Consider the following 26,019-nt stretch of genomic DNA (forward strand, 5'->3'; position numbering starts at 1 on the left):
ACACAACCCCTTAATCTCATCATCAAACTTGATACCCATTCCAGCTAGCTGATTAATTATACCTTGGAACGTATTCAAGTGATCTGTCAATAGAGTTCCATCTCGATACCACAAAGCCATCAACTGCTTGATGAGAACCATTTTATTATTTCCCATTTTCTGAGCATACAACTCTTCAAGTTTATTCCAGAGTGTTCATGCATGTGTTTCTCCACTAATATGATTCAAAACATTATCATCTACCTACTGCCTTATATACCCACAAATATGTCAATGTAACAAGGTCTATTGTTCCTCAAACATATTTTCTAGCTTCTTTGTGGCAAATACTGGTAAATGAAATTGTTTAACATAAAGGAGATCTTCCATTTTTCCTTTCCAAGTATGGTAATTTGCACCATTCAAAGTAATCATTCTACTCAAATTAGCTTCCATATCAACACAAGATATTCAGTAACAATAACCACAAGCTCTGATACCACTTGTAGGGAGAATCACGAAATCAAGCAAACTCTAACCAAATTTCAAAACAGCGGAAATAATATTTTTCTCCCTCTTTGTGTGAATCTATTAGGAAACAATTTAGTAGAGCTTAAAACCAAAGAACAAGCACACAAGAACACAATCAAATTTATGTGGAAAAACCTTCCCCGTGTAGAAAGGAAAAAACCACAGTCACCCAAAAACTTCCACCATCAAGAAAATAATTGTACAAGGGTTCTCTCTAGATAAAACTAGAGGCATACAATCAGTAAATCATCAAGAAAATACATTTCTTGGAAACTAACAAATATCTCAAAATAATGGAGAAATCTCACCCAAAATAGAGGTACTATTCATGGCCTCAGATCTCACAAACCAGTGAGCCAAACCAGATCTCCACCGTTCAGATTTAAGAACTTTAAGTCCGAACATGCATGCAAAATTTTAGCTCAATTGGACCACAAATGGCCTTTGATCGAAGCACAAAATGAAAACTGCGCAGGCTAGAATTCAAAAAGTTTGTTCATTTTCTCTTCTCTGTTTTTACATGGGATTCTCTTCTTTTTCTTTCTTCTTTCAATCTTTTACAGCCAACACCACTAAAAGGTTATTTCCTTTGACTATTTTCATTTGGACAAAAATACCCTCATCCATGGGCTCAAAAAATACCACATGAGCTTCTTGGCCATCCTCCACATAAGAGGGAAACCCAATAGACAATTCTTCCTCCGATGAGAATAACTTGGGTGGGGGTCGCTCCGATGATGAGGCGGCACTCTCGGAAATAGAAGCGAGAGTGTCAGACAAGGATGTGCTCATAAGAGTTCATTGTGAGAAACAGAAAGGAGTTGTTGCGAAGGCACTGGCCGAGATAGAGAAACTCCACCTGACTATTGTCAACAGCAGCGTCATCCCCTTTGGAAAATCAGCTCTCAATATCACCATAGTTGCTGTGGTAGCCGAATCAATTAATTTATTAGTGTTGCTTTTATCTTGAAAATTCTACTTTTCGAAGTCGTAATTTGATTTCTCGTTCTTTGTTCAATCTTTAAAAGAAGAGAACCGTTTCTAATTAATTGTTGTAGATGGAACCTGAGTTCTCCATGAAAGTGAAGGATCTTGTGAGGAATCTCCATTCAGCTTTTAGACAATTTTTGTAAGAAGAAGGATAATAAGACGAAGAAATAAGAACAAAGAAGAAATGTGTTATGAAGGCTCAATTCCAATTAGTTTTAATCAAAGTGTATAGAAGAAGGATATCTTATTTTTGGCTTCTTTGTAGGTAGAAGCTTAAAGATGAGGAATTAAATGATGGTGGGTGGTTTATAGGAGTCAGCTTAAGGTCCTCCATTTTTTCTTCATAAAAAAGTAATCCAGTAAAAGAAATAAAACAAGACCTACAATTTTGTTGCACACACAAACACATATATATTTTCAGACCATTCACCATTTGCTTATCCCCTTGTTGGCCCTGAGGTTCGTTTTGCAGGAGGGTTTTTTTGTTCGTCCATTTGTTGTGGTTTGTCTTTTTTTTTTTTTTTTTTTGCGCAGTCAACTTGTTGACCGCGTTTATGTTGGGTTGTGGTCTGTCTGTCTTGATCTATCGCCGATGATGAGTGTGTAGTAGCCGGAGGTGATTGTTTTGCAGTCACCGCCGGGTAGAGAGGAGCAGCATGAGATTCAGAATCATCTGGCAGAGGAGAGGAGAGGAGAGGGGAGCTAGAAGAGAAACTCACGTCCAATTAACCCACTAACGGTAGAGGCACGTGGTGCGTCCCCCGAAAGCACGAACGATGTGTGGACCAAAAGAGCCTGGACTGAAGTCGGGCTCCAAAAATTATAGGAGTGCCACGTATAAGACAAATTTACTCTTTTTATCTCACTATGTAATTGCCTCTATGATATTTGAAAATTATAAAACTACCACATATAAGACAAACCTTACAATGTAATTGGCTCTATGACATTCGAAAATTATAAGAGCGCCACATATACTTATTTATGATTATACCATCCTGTAAAACAAAATGCCAACCCTCTTCTCTCTAGCCTAATTATTTCTCTCCTCCTATTCTCTATCTCAACTTTTTATTTATTTTATTATTATTATTATCTAAGCATTTATTTATTTAATAAAAGTAATAACTTATTTATAAATCAATAAAATATAGAAGATTTGACATTGAGAGAAATATTTTAATAAACATTTATTTAGTTATTTATTTATTAGATTATTTATTTAATTTACTAACAAATTATTCTCTCTCCTTAAGCCCAATATTTAGGGTTGTCAACAAGTCAAGTCTAGTTCAAGATAGCCTATACTAGTCCCATCCCAATAATTTTTTATTCAATTTAATAAATTATTATATAAACATTAATTTGTTTAAGAAAAACTAAAGCTAAACCAATGGGTTGGGTCTACGCATGGAGCTAAATTGATTGAACATAATTATAATGGCTATGGTTCCATGATTTTGTCTCGATTAATAATTGGGTTGGTTTTTGTTTTTACCTAACAAAAATTGATCCAAAATTGGTTCCATGATGTCGTTTTGCATATGTGCCATCGTAGGTGATCTACGTATAACCTACGTTCACCATTTCTGCTAGCCTTACCATTGCAACCCCACCTTCTACATACACCTCTACCTTTGCTTGTGCCACTACTGCCACTGGTGCACCCACACTATAGATGGGTGGTGGTGCTTCCCTATAAACCTCTAGAACCACTCTTGGCATCGCGTAGCAATTTTGGCCTATCTGACCTTTTATTGAGCATCCATTTGGTGCATGATACATTCTACCTAGCATCAAAATCAGATACACAGATTGTTTCGTCCCCATTACTATCGCTGCAGAAGGTGGGTAACCCCCAGTTGCCATGGGGTCCGGATGTAGTAGGTACATTAAGTAAGCACAATGAGTGAGCACGTAATAGTTATGTGACACATGTCTCAATTAATGTGGCTTTCATCCAAACTTTTTTGCTCCGTTAGATAGAAATTATCCACTATTTTATTATCTTTGTCAAAATAATTAAACTGGGACATGTGTCACATAGCTATTACATGCTCACTCATTGTGTTTACCTAACGTGCCTACTACATCCAGAACCATTGCCATGTGTCTATTTGGCCAATATGCTGCCTAGAGGATACTGTCACTGAAATTTCTCTAAAGAAGATGATAAACAATGACTTTTATTTTCAAGGTTAATTTTGATATTTTTAAAAGTCATAAATCTCATGTGAGGTCAAGTGATATATATAACTGACAGTCCATTAACAATAAGTACTAAATTATATTGTACGCATTTCAAAAATTTGGGAATTGAATTGTTGTATTTCAAAAAATTGGGAGACCAAATTGTCACTAGAGCCAAAGTACAAGGTACGGATTGGGATACATAGATAGAGATGTCCCCTTGACAAAGAGCTTATAAAAAATGGAACGTGATTACCTGGTTTCCATACTCAAGGGTGCTAAGGCTAAAAAACTTGAGGGTTGCAAGTAAAGAACAAGTTTATACAACTATGGATGCCTCACCCATCAAACATGGTAGGATCTTTGAAAACACCATATTGGATTTTAATCTCATAAGAGATTAAATCCCATGGGTTTGATTGGTCAATTACATGAGAAATTGCACCTGCACACTTGATTGAAAAAATTAGCTTTTCTCTTACAAAACCCAGTTTGGAACTTGTCCCACATTGAAAAATTATAAGCTTTGTTTTCGGTATTTTAGTAGGAGCTGATTTGCACTCCTTAGAGATAGTAGAGGAGAGTATGGGGGTTTGATGCCGCGCAACGTGCGCGCATGCGTGTGTGCGGCGCAATGAGGCGCTTTAGAGGCGCACTTTGCTCGCACTTCGCGCACACCCGCGTGGCTCGCGAAATGGCAATTTTGGTTTTGGTGCGATGCTGACCGTTGATTATCGTTAATGAGATCAAAGATCACGATTCGATCGGGTGTGATCAAGAGGCACAATTCAAAGTTAACAGTCATTAACTGTTAACTACTTTTTAAATAGTCACAATGTTTGAAATTGTGACTGTTCAAGGTGCCTTCTCTGAACCAGCGCCTACCTTTTCTTCATACCTCTTCATAAACTATTTAAGAAGCATGAATCAGACTCCAAAAATACACAATTTCGAAATTCACTCTCTCTCTCTCTCTTAGTCCAGTCTGTTACTGTCTCACAGAAGGTTTCTTCGGAGATTCTTCAACTTTGTTGGTTGCAGATTTTCGTCCAAGGCTCTGTTGTATCTTGGGAACGAATTTGCCTGTAACCCAATAGCAAATTCAGTAAAACTGAATGGAGACAAATAACGTTCTAAAGGCAATGTCTTCAAATGCGTCTCAAAGCTTCTCCTCCAAAGTTACTGTGACCCCATTTTCCAACACACCACACTACAAAACAATAACAATGTAATATGCTTTCCACCATGTGTGTTGGGCAAGGCATCCAAGAAGAGTTTGATACAAAGCAAAATAGGGAAGATCAACAATGTTACCGACCTATTTCACCCTACTTTTAATTGCTATAAGGTCGTAAATACGTGTGATAATTATAAACGTTGTGATTAGCTAAAGCCAAAACTATTATTGCACGGCGTGGCAATGCACCAAATAAAGACAACGAGACAACGGTGGTGACTACTGACTAGTTTGGTGCTCAATTAATTCCTCAGTTTCTAACTAAGGCCCTTTAATTAGTTCCGTAAATGAACTTGACCAAACTCGAGCTCCACCATTGACTTTAAAATTAAAAGGAGTTGTGCTTTTCCAACGGGGGATGTATCATTGTATCCATTCATCCATATATTTGTCTCTGTACAGATGACACTTATGCATGAATGAGAATGAGAGACATAAACAGCTAATCTCTTGATGGTACTGGACCAACGTCAACATCTATTAGTACATGCAAGAGGAGGGGATAAAATAAGACAAAAGATGGCATGTTTGAATGTTTCCTTTAGCTATTAATAAGTTTCAAGTTACCACTCCATACAATTTGATATATGCATTAACTATTATTATTAAATTCAAGGACAACTAGCGCAAGCAGCAGGTTTATCAACTCTGTGTTATAATTTGAGTTCAATTCAGGGAGCGGGTGCTGTTTATGGAGATGGAGATAAATACATTTGGGGATTTAGTAAACGAATTCAGGAATTTAGTGGACTCTAAAAAGGCCAAACAAAAAGGCTGATCAATTAATTCTATCATTCTCTTGTGTTGTGTTTGGTTTGAAGGAAAAAGTAGGGAAAGAAAAAGAAACGAAGGAAAACTTTTACAAACCTGGTTTATCCCTATGTTTTCCTACCTTTTCATTGAAACCAAATATAGCCTTGGAATAAAAATTAGCATGAAATGAATCGTTTACAGTTCTAGCTTAGCATAACACAAATGGTTAGGATTCACATCTGCTGCCCCCACAGACTTGCCCCCCAAAAACGTCCCACGAAATCTAGGCATGATGCATTCCATGATACATGTGCATTAGGATGACTCGTGCGGTCCCATTTTCGGTATTCTTTCTCCTATTCTACTGTGAACTGAAACCCTTGGCTCCCCCTTTCGTAACCCACCCACCTGAGATAAACTCTTTCAAGTTCTGCCAGCCGACGCCGACAGCCATACAAACGGAGAGAAAGAAAGAGAAAGAGAGAGAGAATCGTTGTTGTAAAATTAATGAACCCAAGTAATTAATTTCTTTTATTTTTTTCCTGGGTCTTACTCTTTATTTTCATAAGTTTGAATTAAACCCTCAACTCCACGAATACGGACACGCTTTGAGAATGGCCTCTGCATGTTCCTGCACTACCTTCCATGCCAAGTTCACATGGCAGTCCTCCGTAAGGATTGCACCAACAGCGAACCTGATCATGTAAACACCCCCGACCACCGAATGTGCCATGTATATGCACCCTGCCGAGTTGATCGACTACAGCAACTTACGGTCGATCTCGTTTGCACGTTCCAACTCTGACGATTGCCTGAGCATCTCATCCTCATGATCCTTCACCGGCGGCGGTAGCAGCCAGGAAGCATACCATCGCGAAATTCCTCGGCACCACAATCTCAAACCTCTTGTCCATGGTTACCTTCTCTTCGAAGTGCTTAGCCATTTTCATGTGGGTCTGAAGGAAATTTCTTAGGTTGGCTACACCATAGCTCCGAAGCACCATCCAGAGCTTTATGGCTCGGAATCGACGACTGAGGGCTATTTACCAGTCTTTGTAGTCTATCAGTAGCTTTGTTCCTCAAATACTCAGGACTGGTTGACGGGGCCTTAACAAGGGCGCTAGGGTCCTTGACCCAAAGGTACTAGCAATCGAGAGTGGTGAAGAACCACTTGTGTGCATTGAAACTGAACGAGTCTGCATCCTCTACCCCAACGATGAAGTGTCTAAACTCAGAACATATCCATGCGCTTCCAGCGTATGCTGCGTCGATGTGAACCCAAACTCCATACTCTTTGGTCACTGCGCATAGAGGAGCAATTGGGTCGACGGCTGTCGACGATGTAGTACCGACAGTAGCACAGAGGAATAATGGGATGAGCCTAGCTTGTATATCTGCTTGGATTGCAAACCGAAGAGACTCGGGGGCCAGCCCAAATGAGGTGGGCTTACTCGTTGCAACGGCACGGAAGTTGTTTGGAAAGATCCCTACAATGTGGGCAGCTTTCTGGAGTGCACAGTGGGGCTGATCTGATCCATAAACCACCAACTTCCCTATGTTCTCCCTACCAATTCTGTTCAACATCCGATCTCTGGCTACCGTGAGCGTGCACAGGATGGCTTCACAGGTAGTCCCTTGTAGCACACCACCACCATTTCCAGAGAAGAGGAAAGACTTGGGGAGCTTAAGCATCTTGCCAAGCCAATCCATGACTATGCTCTCCAGGTCTGTGACCGCCGCCGACGACATCCAGTTGAACCCAAGGACATTAAATCCAGTACTAAGCATTTCTCCGAGAAAACCAGCGACGCTACCGCTGGAAGGGAAGTAAGCGAAGTAGTTAGGGGGCGCCGAGAAAACCAGCGACGCTTACTTCCCTCCATTACAGAATACTTACCTTCTCGCTGTTTGTATGGCCATCGACGTCGGTCGGCGGAACTCGAAAGAGTTTATCTCCGGTGGGTGGGTTACGAAAGAGGGCGCCAAGGGTTTCCGTTAACAGTAGAATAGGAGAAAGAATACCCTTTTGGGTGAGAAGTAATTAATGGACATGATACAAACGGTGTGAAATAGAGACCGCACGAGTCATCCTAGTGCGTGTGTCATAACACGCGTCGCGCCTAGGTTTCGTGGGACGTTTTTGGGGGAAAGTCTGTGGGGGGCCGATGCGAACCCAAATGGTTAAGGATCATCACTCATCAGATCACCCGAAAACTCCGTTTGGCTAGAGTATCCACTAAATATGAACAACTGGCAAGTTACATTGGAACACAGACTGCAACTGCATGTGGATTCTCAACTCTCGAGTCTGGCCCCAGGAGTCTAAGCGAGAATCCATCAGAAGAAAACATGCCGATTAGGTAGGCGATTCATCAAAAGTGAGATCACATTTCCTGCCACCACCGTTGCAAGACAATCCCAAGACCAGTCATCGTCTAGATCAGACCATGCCACATCAGTCATATGAAAATTTAAATATATATAGATAATTGCATTTTGAGACAAAAAAATAACAGAACCAAGACACATTGAGACACATAAATCTTGAAAAGTTACACAAAATTAAAAAAAAAAAAAAATCACCTCAATCAGAGATTAAAATTTAAAATACAAAGTTATGACCTCCTGGAATTTGCATACACAATATGCAACCCACAACCCGATCACCTGGTCGACTGGATCAACAGGCCAACCATCGGACGGTCTTTGACCTTAACCATGTGACAGTTTGAGCGGTTCAACCAGAAGTAAATAGCGGGTTGAAAACACTGGTACTAATCAAGGTCAGGTACATTCATTATGTAAATTCTAACATGACGACGTAAAAGCCATCTCATCACTTCAGACGTTGAATCAAAAGTTCAAAATGCTGCATCAACCACATCCACGAGAGAGACAGGAATGTTTTTCTCTATCTGATTTCCCCCTCTACATTTTCTTGCGAAAACGTCCATTACCTGCTTGTACATGTCTCAATTTCCAGGAGGACATGTCTTAATTTTCAGTTTTCAGATTGATTATCCAATATTAAGTATCAGACTCAGCTATTGTGACTCGGCAGTCATGCTCTGGTGGGATTTTATTTTCAAATTAAATGTGACACTAAAATCAGACTGCTTAATTTTTATGCTTTAGAGAGAGTGAAAGCATTAGAATAGCCAAGGATCATTCAACGCATCTGAAGTTGAATTAGTCCTCACAGAATCTACGTCAGACCCAAAAAAAACTCCGCAAAGAACCTAACTGGAAAAGACACAATTGTCATTATATGGTAAAATGAAATACAATGTAACTAATTATAGGATGAAAATCCAGTTCTATATCTTTACACATTTAATATACAGTCCAGGCCACGGAGATAAAAAGAGTTTTACTACTCATCGTAAGTGACATGGAGATCAGTTCTGCAGCCTAATGCATTAGGGTCCTCAGCCCCACAGCAATCATAGAACTTGGCAGCATAAGGAGGATCATCTGGCCCCAACTCATAGTACCTTTAGCAAATAGAATGCAGAGAAAAATAAAACAAAAAGACTGGTAAGAAGGCAAAGTCTTTCGAAAGGAAACTACTTAATCAAAGAATTATTAAGTTTGTTGTTGCAATACAAGGCATAGTAAGATTGCACAAGGACAGCATTTTTGAGGATCCGGAGTGTTTCAATGTCTGAGTGAGAGCTTAGAATGTCAAATCTGTTGCATCAAATCAGACCAACTTGCAGCAGATTGAAGGAATAAGTTGTTGCATGTTCTCTGCAACACGTGGCCTACATGTTGCAAAAGCCTACAGTACTGACCATAAACAGTAACCATACTTTTAAATGTTCATTTTCTGTATTAGTGCTTAAAACAAGTAAAAGAAAGAAAACAAAACCAACCCTTCTTTTCAGGAGAAATTTTGAGATGATGACGAATACTAGGGAAGATAAACATAAAAAGAGATTCAACAATAACCTTAAAAATGATGCACACTATTGATTCTATTCCTTGTTTACAAAAGGAGGGAAATGATATTTATGATACCCAATACCTGTAATGGAGTGTCGTATCCTGTTGAATATTTCAATTTTTAGTGTAAATTTTGTATCCAAAACTGTATCCAGCCATGACTTTGCCGCATCCAGATAACATAGTATGCACATTGAGGAATCTGAGAGAGAGAGATAGAGTTGTTGACTTACGCATGGAAAATGGGGAATAACTCACCATTTCCTAAAATCCTGGACACAGGTATAGGAATGCATGTTGGATGTCCTAGTTATTAGTTAATATGCTTACATCATGCTTCTGTATAGGACCCATTTGGTAATATGCTAAAATCTCAGACTGACAAGCATGAGAATGCAGGTTTCAGTCTGACAGCGGCCACATTGTGCAAAAAAAATGTCAAAGGTTAGGTCTATGTCCAGCCCACCTCTCCCAAGACCCCAGAATGCTGGATAATGGTCTTTTATATCATGCTTCCAAATATAGGATTAAAGCCTAAAGTGTCAATACTATATAATATAGTCTAGAAGTATACACAGTATTTGGTGTTGTCTTGGTTGCATATCACGACAGTCCAACACCAGGATGCTAATGTAGAGGTATCCTGGTATTATAGATGGAATCCAAACTAACCACCAAGAAAAAAGGGAAAGATAAAGAAAAACAAATTAATCCATTTCCTTGAGAATCTAAGGTTGTGATGGCAACATGACTCCAAAACAACATGCACAGCTCAGTGAAGCAAAATATGATTTGCATGCTCCCCCCCAATATATAAAATATGGCAGTTAACTAAAAATTTCTTTACTTATAACTAGCTCATAACCAGGAAGTATTTCCCGAAACTTGCAGTCCATAAGCAAGAAGGCTATCACAGAATGCATCCTCTAAAAAGGGGTCTAGAGCATGAGAGAAGTTCTGAACCAACTGTTGTTACAAAGGAGCTTTTAGTGAATACTCCTTTGTAGTTCCATCTACTGACTCTTTTATTCTTCCCTAAACCTAGCTTTGGCTAGTCTGGGTAGTAAAACAGCTGCAATATCCACAACCCATTCATTCATTGTTCCTCTTGAATCTTGGCACCCAAATCATATCTTATTTAGTCTTGTAAAGAAGCAACCATCAGCACCTAGCTAGCTGTGCATAGTCAATGCATAATTCTGTAAAGTCAATGTAACAATCACCCCATACCCTGTCACTTTTTCCTACCTCACACTGCATGTCTTATATTATATTTTCAAAATCTTGGAAACACCTCTCCAAGAACTTAACCATAACTATTTGAAGACATTGAAATACTCTTACACAAAATTTCTGCATACCATATTTCTACACTACAACTTTCCCTCGTAACTTGCTAAACATCCAAAGCCACTTGACAAGGAGGGTTATGTTCCCTCCACCATTCGAAGCCCCATCCTTCATGTACCCCCCCCCCCGGTTTTTTTCAATGAATGCTACCATTTAAAAAAAAAAAATCTAAGCCCCTTTAATATCAGTGATATTTCTTCTAATTTATGAAACCCCTTAGTTGGAATAAATAAGGAAAACCCTGTAGTTCCACTCTAGCATGAAGAAACTAATTCTAGAATGGAAAACAATGATATGTAGTAAATGTAGATCTTCAAAATGTATTTGCTATTTATTGTCAGTGGATCTGAGCCAAGGGTTTATTATCTTAACTCAAAACCTCAGTTGGAATCAATAAAAGGAAATCTCTTGAGATCTTTCTAGCTGAGAGGTAACTAAATCATTCCAACATGAAAAATAATGACATAGAAGAAATGAAGAGACTTCAGAATTTTCTATTTATTGTCATTGATTCTGAGCCTGCGATTGTGATAATGTTGGTTCAAGTCTGAATAAGGACACGTGTGCAAAAAATCCCAAAGGTTAGGTTTGTATCCAGTTCACCCCTCCCAACCCCAAGTCCCAAGACCCTAGGTTTATGGAATTGTAAATATTTGCAGTTTAGATATATTGAACTTCCTATTTCTCAGTCCATAACTTTTTACAAAAAAGTCCAAACATCACTTATCCATCTACAGTTTAAACCTAAAGGTTAAACAGAATAATTTTCTTTTTTTTTTTTTGATAAACAAAAAAAAAGAACTTCTATTACTAATGAGGGAGAGGATCCCTCACCTCAACCACAAGCTTTGATTGTGATAATGTTGGGAGTGATTTTTCTTCAAAATTTCGCAAGTTTTTTTTGTTTTTTTTTTTTTATGAGTAAATTTCGCAAGTTTCTTTCTTTCCATAGTACCCAACAAATGGCCAAAGGGGTAGCCTGCCATAAGCTGTGCCTTTTTTGGATAAACTACCCAGTTTCCAGGCTGAGATTAATCCCTGAATCTCAGGTGGGCTCATCCAATGCAATTCAAAAAGCCTCACAAAATGGGTCCACAAATGAAAGAAGTACCTGCAACAAACCAGCAGATGTGGACTCATTTTCTCTGTTTCAGCACAGAGGGTACACACATTGACTAGAGCCAAACCCCTTTGGTTAAGTCGGTCCATGTCAAGATTCTATCTAATATTGCAGACCACAAGAAAAATAAAATTTTCAAAGGGACATGGGCTTTCCAGATCCATTGCCAATGAACAGAATTCACAGCTTCCACCATCACGAGGTTGTAGTATGATTTTTTTAGCGAAGTTAACTTTCATTAAAAGGAGAAGAAAAAGGGTACATGAGATGATGTACAGCGGCCTGAAGAGGCAGAAGCAGAGAAAATAACTGTCACTAAACAAATTTTCTCTAAAAGCCCCCAACTTTTCTAGGCTATCAGCAACAGTGTTCAACTCCCTAGGAATCCAAACCAGCTTTACATTCATTGAGTCCAAGACATCTCTGGCTTCAGCCAACAAGTGTGCTAGCCTCCAAGGCCCTCCTTCCTTCTCCCTTAACCATGCTATAGTAAGATCTGGTTGAATCCTGTTGTCACCCACATTAGGCTGGCTGGATGCAAACTCTAGCCAAGCTGGCCATCAACTCAATCAGATCCCCAACCTCCCAATCATTGAGGTGGCACCTAAAGTGGAGACCACACGACCTGGGACCCCACCAGCTCACAATTCTGTGCAACGGAGGCTTCCTTTTTTGCAGAAATTGCAAAGAGAGAAGGAATGACTGTGTCAAAGGTCTGTCCCCGCACCAGACATCTTCTCAAAATAGAATCCTATCACCAGCACCAGGATTTAGCCTAATGGATTTCCTAAACCCATCCCTGAGTTTTAGAATTCCTTTCCAAGGGCTCCAGCCAAAGGGTTGGGAAGAGTCAAGAGATTCACAGCCCATTATGGCTCTACCAAACTTTTCCACAACTACCTCCCTCCAAAGCTTCCCCTGTTTATTACCATACCTCCACCAGCATTTAGATAACAGAGCCTTATTCATCACCTGAAGGCTCCTTAGACCTGTCCCTCCTCTTGATTTTGGACCACATACTTTGTTCCACTATACAAAATGGAATTTGTGCTCCCCTTCCTTAAATCCTTCCCATAAGAAATCTCTCTTAGCTTTGTCCAAAATGCTTGGCACCAATGCAGGTATCGTAAACAATGACATATAATAAGTTGGTAGGTTGGATATGGAACTTTGCAACAATCCAAATTTCAAGGTTTTGTTGAGAATTTTCAAATGGCCACTTCTGCCTCACCTGGTTCTGAAGGCTTGTGTCAAGTGTATGAAAATATTTAAGTTCTTGAAAGTAATATGTATTTGAGGTGCATCAGAGATGGCCATTTGGACAGTACCTTACATAATATGTCTTTGAATCCCAGATATGGTCTTTATTGATGGTCCTTGGTTTTTGAAAGTTCTTAGTATAATGACACTAGTAGGCTCCCCACTAGTTCCCATGCTAAAATGCCCGCTTGGAATACTTCTTCTTTGCCTCAAAATGCCTAGAACAAGGCCTTTGAACTGCATAACATTGAAAATCATCCCCACACATGTTTTCTGAACCGTGAAACAAGTCAGAGCTTTTTCATCTACTAGGCATCTATTTATGACATCAGTAGAGATACTGCAATAAACATTAGCTGTGCTAGTAATGTTCTTTAGGTTGTTCACAACTTGGAAACTACCACTAGATTATTATAACCAAAATTAATTCCAACCACAAATAAAACAATTTGGATGGTTCAACTAGGAACTTACCTAATTAAAGTACTAGTTTTAGTAGGAAACAATGAAACAGAAGTCATCCATTTCCCACAGGTGAATTAGCATGCCCATACTAGTTTTTAGTAATTTACTTGATCAGTTTGAAGAGGTTGAACAGGGAGTTTTCCTATCCGGTAATGGTTTTCAAATCATACGGTGAAGCCCATTCTTGTAACCAGATATCCATTAATCCATGTAAATGAACTACTAAGTACCCGAAGTGACTAAAGAAGGGAAGAAGAAAAGGCTGCAAGCATACGGTAGCATGAAGATGGTGACCACCAAAAAAAAAAAAAAAGAAAAAACCTTCTTGAAAAAATAGTGACTAAAGAAAGGAACGAAGAAAAGGCTGCAAGCATACGGTAGAATACAGATGGTGGTCACCAAAAAAAAACTTCTCGAAAAAATAATTATAAATAATAGAACATGCACAAAATAATACTGACCCAGTATATAATGAGAAAACAAGTTCTAGACAATAGTGTCAGACTCTGCAATACAAATACAAATACGTACAGTACAAATTGACAAAATAATATAAAATACAAGGTTTTGTACTCTACGTATTTGTATTTGTACTCCTTCAAAACTGAGCCTGAGGAATAAATTTGCACTCTATGGATTTCGCTATAATTTCAACTAGTGCGATAAAAATAACCACTTAGATCATAATAATGGGATCATATTGGAATACACCATCTGCTTTGTGGATCATGCCTCATAAAGGTAAAGTGCAAGGATTTCCACTAAAATTTTCTTTATGGAAAGTTAGATCTCAGAACCAAAGCATGTCTCAGTTCATGGTTACTTTTAATTTCCAAACGAAATCAAGGAAAACTTCAAGCATATACGCTATCACATGAAATAGATGTTGGTTTGTTCGCTTTATTGACTCAAGCCACAAAATTTAGAAAATTGCCCACAATTAACCATCAATCATGCAAACGAAAGCCAGGATGTTCATGTTGGTCAACACCCATCAATTACTATTGTGAGATAATAACAAAAGAGAAAGAAATCGGCCAAACATGAGAAATAATCAACCATACAAAAGAAAGACTATGCTATTTGTTATTTGGGCCAACTACCATCGGCTAGTATATCTAGATTCCAGTGGTTGAAGATGGAAACCAAAATAATTGTGCAAACTATGGAGAGAAACAAAGACAGGGGCAGAGAGAGAACCTCTTCTGATCGTCATGTCTTCGAGAAACGAAGAATGAAGGGTGAAACCTGCACGAAGATGTGTTGTTAGAGGAAGGGTTGAACGTTTCTTTGCAACGTCTGCAGAGCTTCTCCACCACCTTTTCCTTCTCTTCTCCACCATTTGCTTTCCCACCGTTTTCCATCGCTCTCTTTCGTTACCTTTGCAAAACCGCTGTTTCTGCGCCAGGTTGAGGGTACTCTTCGCATCATAATGAGATTTATGGATGATGATCACGTGAGAGCGATCACGCCGAATAAATGGTGTGAGCCCTACCGTATGAAGTATGAACCCGGATCTTCTGCAAGATCGGATTCAGTCCTCACGACCGTGTTCACACCGCTCGCCGACCCGGATCTGTTCCTCACAGAACGCGCCTCACACTGACATCCCAGGCACATTTCACTGTGCAGTGGGAACTGGAACATCTCCCTGATTAATATATAAGTAGAGAAGGGAGATGTTCCCGATACATGTTGGGATGTACCTGTGAGGTCAGTGTAAGGCGTGCTGTGTGAGGAATAGATACGGTCTCATTGTTTGAACAGGAGTTTAGATCTACTCCTCACATAGTGCATCTCACGATGACCTCACAACTTGTCTTGGCCACAAATCGGGAACATCTCCTTTATTTGTATTTATTATTCATGGAGAGATGTTCCAATGCAGGGTGGAATGTGGCTGTGAGGTGGGTGTGAAGCGTGCTCTGTGAGGAGCAGATCTCATTTCCTCGCACAATCCTTGGGAATGGTGTGAGAACGGTGTTGTGAGGATCTGCAAGCAAAAAGTTCAGCCACACATTGGGAATATCTCTTATATTGGTATATGTCGAATCCGGGTCTACACGTGAATGCAAAATTGGTGCACATGCGTTGAGAGCAAGGCATTCCCCATAAATTAGGAATATTTCCTTCACTTTATGTTAAATTTATGGGGAAAATCTATGATGCAAAAAATATGGAAAGAGTTTTGACCAATCAAAACCCACCCATGAATTTTTATAAATAACACTTTATTTGCTATCATGTTTGTGATTTCAGTTTATTGTTTAGTTGTTTTTCCAATATCATATCTTTTCGATATCATAGTGGAACCATAAATTTATTGGGAGAATTTTTCAATGTATGGATGGATGTCATATTCATAGGGTGTGTTGTACATTTTTTCTTTTGATGCAATCATCTAGAATGATTAAAGTATTAGTATCCAGTATCTATCATATTATTGGTATACAAGTATACTTTGGAAACGCATGGATAGGGATGAAATATGAAGATGCTTGGATAGACTAAGAAATGCATATAAATTTCATAAATATCTTAATAACATTATATTTAAGATCAAAATAGTCATAACTAGTATATAAATACATAATAAATGTATATTCTAATGGTATTTATGAAGAAATATATTATGCATAGAAATCATACAACTTTATTGATAATGTATCAATCAAGAGTCCTATAACATATTATAGATATTTTGACAAATTAATACATGTAAAAAGCTATTATTGTGTTATTTTCTATTGAAGTTCAAGGCACAAAATATATGCAACTATTATATGTGAATTATTACATCAATTATTTTACATTTTATTATTTTTAATTTTTATCATTAACAAAATAATCTACTAAAAATTAATTCTCAAATGTTTGGTAAAAATATTTTTACTTTTATAAACAATAAACATGTTATTATAAAATATAATTAAAATATCAATTAATAATTTATAAAAATATATAATCTTAACATAAAATATATTAAATATATATGCAGGGTAAAAGACTTAAGTATACCTTAAGTTTTCTTAAACATGCCCTATATTTTTTAAATAGACTTAAATATACTTGTCGTTATAAAAAGACATTTTTATCCTTCATCATACCTTAAATTTCAAAAAAAATAGCAAAAATAAAAAATAAAAGACCCAAATAATGTTCATCACTTTGTTTTTCCTTTCCCCTATACATAGAGTGAACTCTGGCGAGGTGAAGGAAACACACAGAATTTATATATTGTACCACTGTACAATTCATAATAGGAGCTTATGCTCTCTCTCTCTCTCTCTCTCTCTCTCTTAACAGAAATTGAAGGTACTCATTGTTGTACCGTGGCCAGATATTTGGTTCACCACTATAACTTGAACAAACTGCCCCCACCAGTCAAAGTTGATTCCTCTGTGTTGTATATTATAAACATTGTTCCAATTGTAGAAATTCAGAAACAAAATAAAAATATTATTTAAAAAAAGTATTATTTTTAAAGGGTAAAATAGGATTTTTAGAATATTAAAACAAGTTTATGATACTGGAGAAGAAATAAGGGTGCACTTAAGTCTAGTGGAGACAGCCCCCAAGGTATATTTAAGTTTATTTACAAAACTCCGGGTATGAATTCAATTTATCTTTATAAATTTTATGAAATGAAAAAACATTTTTGATATAAAAGTAGATTAGTAAATTTGAACACAAATTCAATTTATATTATATTCTCTAGTATTTTGTAAAAAAAAATATTTTCATTTTTGTAAATAATAAATATGTTGTTATTCAATGCAAATTAAAATATTAATTAATAATTTATAAAGATTTTAAGATACATATCATGCCCAAATTTATAAATTTTAAGTACTAAAATAATCAATCTATCACTAATATTTTTATATGTATAAATTTCTTGAGATTTAAAACCACTTTTTTATATAAATCTAGATTTGAAAAATAATTTATTCCATTAATTTACAAAATACTAATTTTGAATATTATTTTTTATTTAATCAGTTGGAATTGATGAACATAAATATATGTTATTTGTCTAGATTATATATAAACTAATTGATAATGCAAATTATGTCTATATCTTTCGTCCCATATCGGTGCATATACAATACGATACGGGCAAATACAGATGCATATGCCCTGTACACATAACTCGGGGGGGTTTAGTCGTAGCATGGGCAAAGGAACTGTATTGTTAACTTATGGGTATATCAGATAACCCCTAGATTGACAATAGAAGAAACGCCTTTCAACTTGACATTCGAGGCTGAAGTTGTGATAGCTATGGAGATTGGATTATTGACCTTGCCAGACCAAGTAGTCCAATGAGATCACAAACACTGAGCAACTTAAAGTGAACCTAGACCTACTATAAAAAGTCTAAGAAGAAGATCAACCTAGAATTGCCATCTACCAATAGATATGGACGACCTCATGCTACAATGCTCATGTCCATACGAGATAGTTCATAGAAGATGACCCCATTTTCAGGAAGGGCATACAGTCTAAACCATCTCGTATTCATGGAACCAAAGTTCAAAGTATCAAAAACACAAGGTGTAATTACCTGAACCAAAGGGAGACAAAGTCATCAATTAAATTTTGGGGAATTTGAAATTTAGGAAAACCAAGGATTTTGTAAGAAAATTAATGGTTTTCATAATGACTCATAGCCTACTAGGGAATAGAGATTCTTAGGGTTTAGGGACCGAAGTACAATGTGGGAAGGTGTTAAGCACCCTGCACAAACTTTAACTATTCAATTTAACAACTAGGCAAGAAAGATTATTGAAGACTAAAAGAATAAATTGATATATAAATAAAAGCACCAAGAAAGATTAAAAATTAATTATAGAAACTCAAAGATAAATCAAGATAATCAAACGTTGTATTAAATGACCCACTAACAAATGACACATATGATTGGTCAAGGAATTTAAGTAATGGAAATGCATGGTAAGTGAAAAAAAAAAGAAAAAAAGAAAACCTGAACTAAGACGGTGTCTGATGAGGGGTGATTTGGCAGGACACGTGGATGTAGCCCACCAATTGGACGATTACTCAACACTATGGTCACCTCGTACAAGCTGAGTCACCTCGGGAGTCCTAGTCACTCGAGTAGCGCCGAACTCCGGGACCTCAGATGGATGAGGCTAACAAAGTGACACATAGCAGGTTCTAGAAGATCACTAGTTGTCTCCAAGCTCTCTGGGATCATGACGCAGAACTATAGGCCTTATCCGAATCAGATGGACACGATAAGCCTTAACTAGTCGGCACGTTATCCACCTTCTGGAGCGGAACAGACTTCTACTTCCCGGTCCGAAGATCCCGGGGAAGGATCCTTGGGGCTCATGGCAACTCAACTATATAAGGACACTCAACCCATAGCGAAAGGTACGTGCAATTAAGTGCATTCTAGCTCTCTACTTTATTGATTTTCAGCTCGCATTTACCTACTAAGAACTAACTTAAGCATCGGAGCGACCTCGCTGGATTAGCCACCTCGGGTTCTCTGATCCCTCTTTCGCGATTGACTTGGTGACTGACGTCTGAGCTGCCTTACAGCTAGGAGCACCCAGATCGCACACGATCAATTGGCGCCGTCTGTGGGAAACATTCGAAAAGCTAAAGTTCTTTACCTCTCAATTATTTCATATTCAATGGCTTCTTCAAGCAATACTGGAAAGAGTGTTGACGTGACCATCTTTGGAGGACAAGATCGGAGCACAACCAACTAGGAGTTCCCTTTGGTCTTCATCGGCCAGTTTACTATCCCTCTTACTGCTTTGGGGATCTCTCCTCAACCGACTTATTACGGTACACAGCAGTTGAACATCTCGCTACCTCAGGTGAGCACCACTTTCTCTGTGCCGGAGCCCTCTGTGGTCCCCCTTGGATTCGGGCGCCAACAGTTCGACAAACTAGTCCAGAGCATCCAAACCATACAGCTACAGATGAATCAAATGCACCAGTTCCAACAGCTTCACTAGTACTATTTCTACCAGCAGCACCAACAACAATTCCCATCGTTGCAACACCAACAACATTAGCACCAACATCAATCTCAGAACCTGAATCTGAATAGGAATTCAAACCAACAGCAGAATGCGCGTCGGTTTCCTCCCCGGGGTGTGAGAAATCCCCAGGTTCCAGTTCTTCCCCAGAACCAGACCCCACCTTGTGACAGGACCGAGGGTCGGTGTACACCCCCTCCCCCTCAAGGGGGTAAAAACCAGAACGAGCGGCCTGAGGTCGGCCACCGAACACGAACCGACCAGTAGTAACATTTGTGGAGAGAGAACCATGGGCCCGAAGTAAGTAACCAACAACATCTTGGGGCCAGAGGCACGGGCTCACGCCAAGTCCCCTCTAAGCCCCACAATAGCCATCAACAAGTTCATGACCGAGAAGAAGCGGGAAGCCAGAACCCTCTCCCACCTTGCGATAGCTTCCAAGAACATGAGTGAATGAGGATCGAAGTCTAGGACAACACAGAGGTAAACAACACCAACGTGGAAGTAACAAAGATGCGGCGTCACCGCAAGTCACGCCAACAATCCCCCAGAAACAGCCCGACACCTAGGAACAGTCAGCCATTGGAGCAGAGTAGGGTGCGGGAGGAAGTGAGCTCCGTAGCTGCATAGGTGGCCCTCCCCCTTGTCATCAGACATCCTTGCAGCCCCAAGACCAAAGGACTTCAAGGTCCCAACTTTGGAGACCTACGATAGGAAGTATGACCCAATGATCATGTGGATGCATTCCAGTCTTAGATGCTCATCGCTGGGGCAGACGAGGTGAGCATGTACGTTGCCTTTTCTACTGCTTTTAGAGGGGTAGCCAAAACGTGGTACAGGAGTTTAGCGTCGGGCTAAATTACTAGTTAGGCTCAGTTCGTCGATTGCTTCAACGCCCACTTCATCACTTGTAAGAAGTGCTCGAAGTCCCAAGCAAGCATTCTGAACGTGGTGTAGAGGGAAAACGAGACCATCTGAAGTTTTATTGCACGCTTCCGCGTCGAACGCTTACAAATACCAGACCTCAAACCAGCTGTTCAAATCACTACGGTGATAAAGGGAGTCAAGCACAAAGAGTTCGCATGGCACCTCGGTGTTTATCCATTGAAGACCATCAAGAAATTTCTTTCCGACGCTGAAAACTTTATGAAGACCAAGGAGGCACTTAACCCCAAGTTTGAGGCCCCGCAAGGAGAAAAGAGAAAAATGGAAGACAAAGAAGCTAGCAGCTTGGTGTTTATCCGTTGAAGACCATCAAGAAATTTCTCTCTGACGCTGAAAACTTTATGAAGACTAAGGAGGCACTTAACCCCAAGGTTGAGGCCCCACAAGGAGAAAAGAGAAAAAGGGAAGACGAAGAAGCTAGCAGCAATAAGCATTGGTGAAGGAAGAGTAAGTCACCAAGGAGAAGTAGGTCTCCAAGAAAGAAGAGTAAGTCTCCATCTTGGGGTTCTAGATCAGGTCAGCAATTTAGGATAGCCCCCATTGAAAGGTCCTCCTACACTCCCCTCAACGTGAAGCGAGGTGAGATACTGATGTTAATAAAGGATGCCAGTTACCTCAAGTGGCCACCCAAGATGCGGGGAGATCCGACGACTAGAAACCCGAACATCTACTATCACTTCCATCATGACTTCGGGCACACCACTAAGAACTGCCAGAACCTACGCGACGAGATTGAGGAGTTGATCCACCGCGGCTATTTGAAGCAGTACATCCAGCGGGATGGTAGGGAGTCGGGAGATCTTCAAGCCGACCAAAGAAGAAATTCTCCGGAGTCGAGCAGAAGAAACGACCTAGTTCGGGAGCTTGATCAAGAAGCAAGAAACCCACCAAAGAGGCCTCGGATCGAAGAGCCCATTTATTTCACCAAGGATGACGCTCGTGGGATACAATACCCGCACGATGATGCCCTCATTGTCAAGCTAGTAATCAACGATTTCAAAGTAAAGAAGATACTGGTGTACTTAGGGAGTTCTACGAATATCCTTTTTCTGGAAGCTTTCGAGAAGCTACAATTACAACAAAGTGATATGCAACTAGCAAACTCACCTCTTGTAGGATTCAGCGGCGAAGTAGTTAGGCCCCTTGGACGAATAATGGTGCCAGTTGTAGCGGGAACATGGCCCAACCTCGCATGCTCGAGCACACCTTCCTTGTAGTCGCAACTCCGTCCCCCTACAACACGATTTTAGGTCGGCCCATTCTGCACACCCTTCATGTAGTCATGTCCACCTACTATCTGGCGATGAAATTCCCGACAGACTATGAAGTAGGAGTCGTACGAGGTGACCAACTGGAATCACATAAGTGCTACGTGGTCACGTTGAAGGGCAAGGCGAAGTTGGCAGACGATGTCGAACTAGAGCCTCCACCCGAGCATATAGAGGAGTGAGCTGCCTCGGTGAAGGAAGCCACCCATATTCGAGTCTCCGAAGATGATCCGACGAAGACCCTCCAGATCAGCGCACTGCTTAGCAATCCCCACAAACTACAGCTGGTAAGCTTTCTACTTGATAATTTAGATGTTTTTGCCTAGTCCACCATAGAAATGCCTGATATTGACCCTAGAATAATTACTCATAGACTTAATGTGGACCCCTCAGTAAGGCCAATTAGACAAAGAAAACGGAACCTCACCCCAGAGTGGTAGAGGGAAGTTAACAAGGAGGTCGGGAAGCTCCTGACAGTAGACTTTGTTAAGGAAGTCTAATACCCGAGTTGGGTAGCCAACCCTGTGCTGGTGAAGAAGGCCAACGGAATGTGGTGCATGTGCGTCAACTACACCGATCTCAATAGAGCTTGCCCGAAAGACTGCTTTCCACTCCCTAGAATTGATCGCTTGGTAGACACGACCTTGGGGCACGAGTTGCTGAGCTTCATGGACGCTTACTCCAGCTACAACCAGATTAGGATGGATATAATTGGCCAAGAGAAAACTACATTTGTAACCGAATTGGGGCTATATTGTTATAAAGTAATGCCCTTTGGGTTGAAAAATGCTGGAGCAACTTTCCAGCGACTTGTAAATAAGGTTTTTGAACCTCTTATTGGAAATAAAGTAGAGTGTTATGTTGATGACATGGTCGTGAAGACCCAATTTTCGAGCTCTTTAATTAATGATCTAAATTGCGTTTTTCAAATTTTAAGAAAATATAACATGAAGCCTAACCCAAACAAGTGTGTTTGGGGGCACGTTGGGCAAGTTCCTCGGCTATATAGTGAACCGACGTGGCATCGAGGCCAACCCAAACAAAATCAAGGCCATATTAGATATGAGACTGCCCCAAAAGATAAAGGAAGTACAAAGGCTAACTAGCTTGGTAGCTGCCCTAAACTAGTTTATGTTTAAATCGACGGGTCGATGCCTACTCTTTTTTAAGGTAATTAAAAAGAATGAAGATTTTGTGTGGACTAAAGAATGCCAACTCACATTTGACGAGATGAAAAAATATTTAAGTACCGCCGGTTTTGACTCGACTTGAGGAAGGCAACAAGCTGAAGTTGTACCTCTCGGTGAGTGACGAGGTAGTCAGCTCAGTACTAATTAGAGAAGTAGTCCAAGTCCAATGACCTGTCTACTACGTAAGCAAAGTTTTGCAGGCTATGGAAATCAGATACCCCAACATCAAGAAATTATCATACGTGCTAGTAGTACCAACTTGGAAACTACACACGTACTTCCAAGCCCACACCATCGTCATCCTTACCAACAAACCTCTGAAGCATGTTTTGCTCAAGCCTGAGGTGTCCGGTAGGTTGATGAAGTGGGCCATTGAGCTGAGCGAGTATGACATCTGGTTCGAGCCACGGCCAGCGATCAAGGCCCAAGTTTTGGCGGACTTCGTAGCAAAATGTACATTCAGCACGCCAACCCCTGAACTAATTAAGCCTGCTAACACGTTCGAGGAGTCAACCAGCGCGACACTGGTCCCGATCAGGGTAGGACCGATCTGGACGAGGAGCCCTGGATCCTCCAAGTTGACAGCTCGTCTAACCAGCGAGGAAGTGGTGTTGGACTAATACTGTATGGGTCAAGTGAGGTGAAGCTAGAGTATGCTCTCTGATTCAAATTCGAGGCATCGAACAACGAGGCAGAGTACAAGGCATTGATTGTCGGGCTCAGTCTAGCAAAGGAAATTGGGCATAAGGCACCTCGTAATGTGCAACAACTCTCAGTTAGTAGCAAAGCAAGTTAACGGCGACTACGAAGTTTGAGATTCTACTATGGTGGCTTACCTAGCAAAGGTAAGGGAACTCTTGCCCTGCTTCCATTCCTGGTTTATCAAGCAAATACTGAGGTCCAAGAACGCTGAGACTGATGCCCTATCGCAGTTGAAGAGCACCAGTGACAATACGGTGTGGATAGTGTACATAGAAGACCTGCCTCGGCCTAGCATTCTTAGGGGGGGCAGATGAGGTCGCTCCTATGTTGCAAGTAAAACCGAGCTAGATTGACCCGCTCGTTATTATCTGCTCCATGATACCCTACCACCAGAACACAACGCAGCTCAGAGGTAGAGCATCAGTTAGCTCGGTACGTCCTTATTGACGGGCGACTGTACAGGAGGTCCTTCACACTCCCCTACCTGCGTTGCTTGCAGCCATCAGAAGCAGAATTGGTACTTCATGACATCCATGAAGGACTATGTGAAGGACACTTGGGGGCTAGAGCGTTAGCCCAAAAGGCACTAAGATAAGGGTACTATTGGCCCACCATGAAGGCAGATGCACTCGAGCTCGTCAAGAAATGTGACAGCTGTCAGAGACACGTTAAGATCCTCCATCAACCCGCCACCGATCTAAAGTACCTGACTAGCCCGTGAACCTTCACGTAGTGGGGGATTGACATCCTTGGACCATTCCCACTGGCAACCGGACAAAGAATATTTTTGGTTGTGGTGGTGGACTATTTCACGAAGTGGGTGGAAGCTGAGCCGCTGGTGACAATTACAGCCCAGAACGTGCAAAACTTCTTTTGGAAAGACATAGTGTGTTGTTTCGGACTACCCAAGGTGTTGATCTTGGACAACGGGAAGCAGTTTGAAGATATCAAGTTCTAGAACCGGTGTGCCAACATGGGGATTCAGTAGAGATTCACTTCGGTAGCACACCCATAGGGAAACAAACAGGCTGAAGTGACAAATAGGGCTATCCTCTACAAACTGAAAGCTCGCTTAGTGTGAGCTAAGGGGTTGTGGGTGGATGAGTTGCCTAGTGTCCTTTGGGCTTACAGGATGACTGTTAAAATTATAACTGGTGAAACACCCTTCAACCTGACATATGGGACGGAGGCCATGATCCCTACAGAGATCGAAGTACTGACATTGCGGCTTGAAGCGTACAACGAGGAGATGAATAACGACAAACTCCAAACTAACTTGGACTTTATTGAGGAAGTATTCAACCTGGCTTATTTTTGAATTGCGGCATGCCAACAGCGGGTGGCTTGGTACTATAATGCCCAAGTCAAGAGATGGTAGTTTCGAGTTGGAGACCTAGTCCTCCGTAAAGTGATGGCACCTAAGCTTGGCGTAGGTAAGCTTGGTTCGAACTGGGAGGGTCCGTACAGGGTGAGACGAGTATTCGGGGAAGGCACATACGAGCTAGAGACTATGAAAGGGAGGCAGGTACCTCGAGCCTGGAACGTTGACAATGTGAGGAGGTATTATCTATGAGCTCGCAACTCCAACATTCCCAAAATTTCACTAAGTCCGCAAGACCACTGAGCTGGAGAGAGGACTATGAGTCACTCCTAGAGCCTAAGAGCCATGGTGTTGAGCTGACAAAAGCCTTCGACACAAGATAAGTCCTAGTCGCCTCTTCAACATGGGCAAATAAGTCCTAGTCGCCTCTTCGGCATGGGAAACCTAAGACTTAGTCACCTCGTCATAGGAAAACGTAAAAGTAGCATGTTCGCAGGTAGGTCGGGCACATACCCTACAACGTTTGCTTACTTTGGCGTACACTGAGATCGATTTATTCCTACTCGTGCCTAGCTCGTCAGTTCAGCACTTTGGGGTAATCCACACTTAGAAAAATTTGCACGATCAAAGCTTTCAACAAGATTGCTGGTAAACAACTATATTGTATTGATGCAAAAGAGTTTGAAGCACATTAAAAAAACAAAAATAGAAAAGGAAAGAAAGAAATACTACCGAGCTCGGAGGCTTGGTACATGC

General features: G+C 40.3%; 1 protein-coding gene and 1 pseudogene across 1 annotated transcript; both read right to left on the reverse strand.

Moving 5' to 3' along the window:
* Nucleotides 1–6,176: 6,176 nt before the first annotated feature.
* LOC148848555 (tyrosine/DOPA decarboxylase 5-like) lies at nt 6,177–8,018 on the reverse strand (annotated as a pseudogene).
* A 902-nt stretch (nt 8,019–8,920) lies between these two features.
* On the reverse strand, nt 8,921–15,244 carry LOC148848556 (F-box only protein). Its single transcript, XM_088950606.1, has 2 exons — nt 15,021–15,244; nt 8,921–9,174 (listed from the first exon to the last, which is right to left on the reverse strand). The coding sequence occupies exons 1-2, from the start codon at nt 15,182–15,184 to the stop codon at nt 9,054–9,056; spliced, it is 285 nt and encodes a 94-aa protein (XP_088806732.1). The 5' UTR covers nt 15,185–15,244; the 3' UTR covers nt 8,921–9,053.
* Nucleotides 15,245–26,019: the final 10,775 nt, after the last annotated feature.

Source organism: Nelumbo lutea, chromosome 6 (genome assembly GCF_056320005.1).
Source record: "Nelumbo lutea isolate HS-2025 chromosome 6, American lotus-T2T, whole genome shotgun sequence".
NCBI lineage: Eukaryota > Viridiplantae > Streptophyta > Magnoliopsida > Proteales > Nelumbonaceae > Nelumbo > Nelumbo lutea.